At 62.7% G+C, this 2975-nt stretch overlaps 1 protein-coding gene across 1 annotated transcript; it reads right to left on the bottom strand.

Moving 5' to 3' along the window:
- Nucleotides 1–391: 391 nt before the first annotated feature.
- LOC100281391 (uncharacterized) lies at nt 392–2588 on the bottom strand. The gene has a single exon (NM_001154309.2). It carries the CDS (start codon nt 2409–2411, stop codon nt 690–692), a length of 1722 nt encoding a protein of 573 aa, NP_001147781.1. The 5' UTR covers nt 2412–2588; the 3' UTR covers nt 392–689.
- Between the last annotated feature and the right edge of the window lie 387 nt (nt 2589–2975).

Below are 2975 nucleotides of genomic sequence, written 5' to 3'. Positions count from 1 at the left end.
CGCACGGGTAACCAACTATTATTATATATAAAATAGAAACGAGGTTGAAAGTATATATAACTTTGTGTTACGACGACTTTGACTCTCTGTTAAGGTAGCTCCATCCTCTAGCTATGCCCTCGACAAAGCATCCCGTAACAACCAAACCAACACGCACGATGCACCTGCTGCACTCCTTTGTCAACACTCGCCGGTTCACACTGCACTGTATTTCTTTCCGACAAGCTAGCCGGCCGACACAAGCCAAACTCAGCAAAAAAAGAAATACTAGTCTGATGCAAATTGTTTGGTAGACTACATGTATAATGCATGCAAATACACACGTGGGATACATATACGTTCGTATACCGGCATACATATACATACAGAAATAAAAATATGTAGTTATGTATAACAAAAAATCCCCTTTTTTATTTCTGAACAAAAATTAAAATTCAACAATTTTGATTCCTATATGTTTTTGTATATATACATGAAGATGTAGGGCCGGCGTCTGCCTCAAAAATCAGTCCCACACGGCCCTCTACTGCTCTAATAATGAACAAATTACTGTACTACGTACACGGTAAATAATCGAGTTGCCACGTCACTATCTAGCTAGCTACTGTATTGTGTGTGTATATCAGTGTATGTACGTGAGTTGGTCGAGTTCGTGATCGACGAGGTAGCCGCAGCACGGCACGGCACCACTAGGCCTGCCGCTGCAGCTCCTTGCCGGCGATGAACGTGCCGTGCAACCCGTACGGGACGCGGCCCGGCAGCTTGACGGCGGCCTCGGCCCGCATGTCGCGGGCGTTGACGACGAGCATTTCCGACGCACCGCGGGCCTCGTCGTGCACGTAGCACAGCACGTAGCCGTCGTCCTCCGCGGCGCCCGCGGGGGCGTCGGGGCGCGGCACGAAGCAGGGCTCGCCGCCGTACCGGCCGTCGCCGTAGATGAACTTGTCGACGGTGCCGGCCTCGAGGTCCACCTTGGCGAAGCCCGACACCTTGGGCCACGGCTCGGCGATGGCGAGGTAGGCGTAGCGCGTCCTCCTGCCCAGCAGCTGCCGGTTCACCATGCCGGCCTCCAGGTTCACCTGGTCGGCGTCGCTCAGGACCGCGCGCCGCGAGGACGTGCCGGTGCGCGGGTCCAGCCGGATCTCCGACAGCACGCTGCGGAAGCTCTCCTCGCCGGCGGCGGACTCGTTGAACACGGCGTCCGCGGGGGTCATGCAGGACCCGATCACCACGACCTCGCCCGTGGCCTCGTCCTCCCACGCGTTCCAGAGGTGGAAGCAGAAGCAGTCGGGGACGTCCACCCACCGCAGCCGCGACGCGTCGGTGGCGCGCTTCGGCAGCACCCCGAACCGCGCGGTCTTGTTCCTGTCGTACACCACGGGGGAGCCGCCCAGCACCATCTCCTGGAGCTTGAACACGATCTGCTGGTCCGGGATGATGGCGTGGTTCTCGGTGACGGCGAAGTCGTGCATCATGGTGGGCGCGTCCACGGGGATCTCGACGTCGGGGGACTTGCGGCCGTCGGCGGTGAAGTAGAAGTACTTGAGGAACGGCTTGGACACGACATTGTAGCTGAGCGCGAAGAGCTCGCCGGTGGCCGGGTCCAGCTTGGGGTGCGCGATCATGGCGGTGTCGAGCTGGCCGCCGAAGTCGTAGCGCCCGGCGGTCTCGAGGTCGCCGTCGGCGGTGACGCGCACGTGGTAGGGGAGGTCGTCCTCCGACATGGCGAGGAGGCGGTTGTTGTGGTACACCAGGCCGGCGTTGGCGACCCCGATCCCCTGGGACGCGTCGAGCACGCCGCAGAGGGAGCGGGCGCCGAAGAGGAGCAGGCGCGCCACGCCCGAGTGGCCGTGCAGCTCGCCGATGGCCTTGGGGAACACGGCCCTGCCGATGGCGCGCTCCTGCCTGAGCCGCGCCGTCTCCGTGAACCGGCACGCGTACGACTCGGCGCGGCCCCCGCGGAGCCGCACGGCGTGCAGCATGCCGTCGCCGTCGAAGAGGTGGTGCCCCGCGCGCGGCGCGTGGAGCGGGTTGGCGCCGTTGCGGACGTACACGCCGTCGAGGCACGCCGGGACGCGGCCGGACACGGGCAGCTCGCCGGTGGGCGGGCGCTCCCCGACGGGCGCGTAGTTGCCGGCGATCTGGACGGCCGGGTCGGCGGTCCGTGGCAGCGGGTGCGCGCGCTCGAGGACGCCCGCGACGAGCCCCTCCTCCAGCGCGTCGAGCGCCGCCGCGGCGAGCCGCTGGAGCGGGTTCCACTTGGGAGCGGCGGCGCGCATTGGCCGCGCGGGGACCGGGGTCCTGGTCTTGCCGGTGCTGGGGTTGAACTGGGACGGCTTCTTGGGTCTGCCCGAAGCCGGCGCGGTGGCCGGAGCCGCCGGTGGAGCTGGAGCAGAGATGGAGGACGCCATTGCAGCGGAAACTAATCAGTCAGAGAGCTGGGGGTTGTGGCCCGGCCCGGTGATCAACGGAGCCAGCTGATCGAGCGGGAGCAGAAAGGCTAGCTTTGTGGCGTTTGCGCGCTGGCCTGTGTGGATGGTGAGACTTGGAGTGAGGGAGAGAAGAGCGAGCTGGGGTTGGGTTTTCGGTGTGGTGGATTCGGGTTCGGGGCGGGATTTATAGGAGGCGCTGGGGTGGGGGAGTGGGTGGTGCAGTCAAACGGGGGAGGAGGCCGACGACGTGGCGGGAGCTGAGGGCGGGACGGGGACGCGCCGCGTGCACTGCAGCCGTGTCTGTGGCTGTCCTCTTCTTGTCCGGGTGTTCTAGAGAGATGGATGGTTCGGTCGTAGTGCTTGCGGGCTGTGCGTGCCCATGGCTGCATGTCCGTCCGCTGCCCCCACCTCTGCCAATTCGCAATTGCACTCAACTGTCTCATCGTCCCACCGCTAAAGCATGACCCATCTGTATGTACCAGATTCACGCCCATGGAGTTCACTTTTTTCTCTCCTTTGACTCTAAAAAAAAAACTTTGCACG

This window comes from Zea mays, chromosome 7 (genome assembly GCF_902167145.1).
Source record: "Zea mays cultivar B73 chromosome 7, Zm-B73-REFERENCE-NAM-5.0, whole genome shotgun sequence".
Taxonomy (NCBI): Eukaryota; Viridiplantae; Streptophyta; class Magnoliopsida; order Poales; family Poaceae; genus Zea; species Zea mays.
The sequence above is the reverse complement of the archived record's forward strand: the minus strand, read 5'-3'. Positions and strand labels throughout refer to the sequence as shown.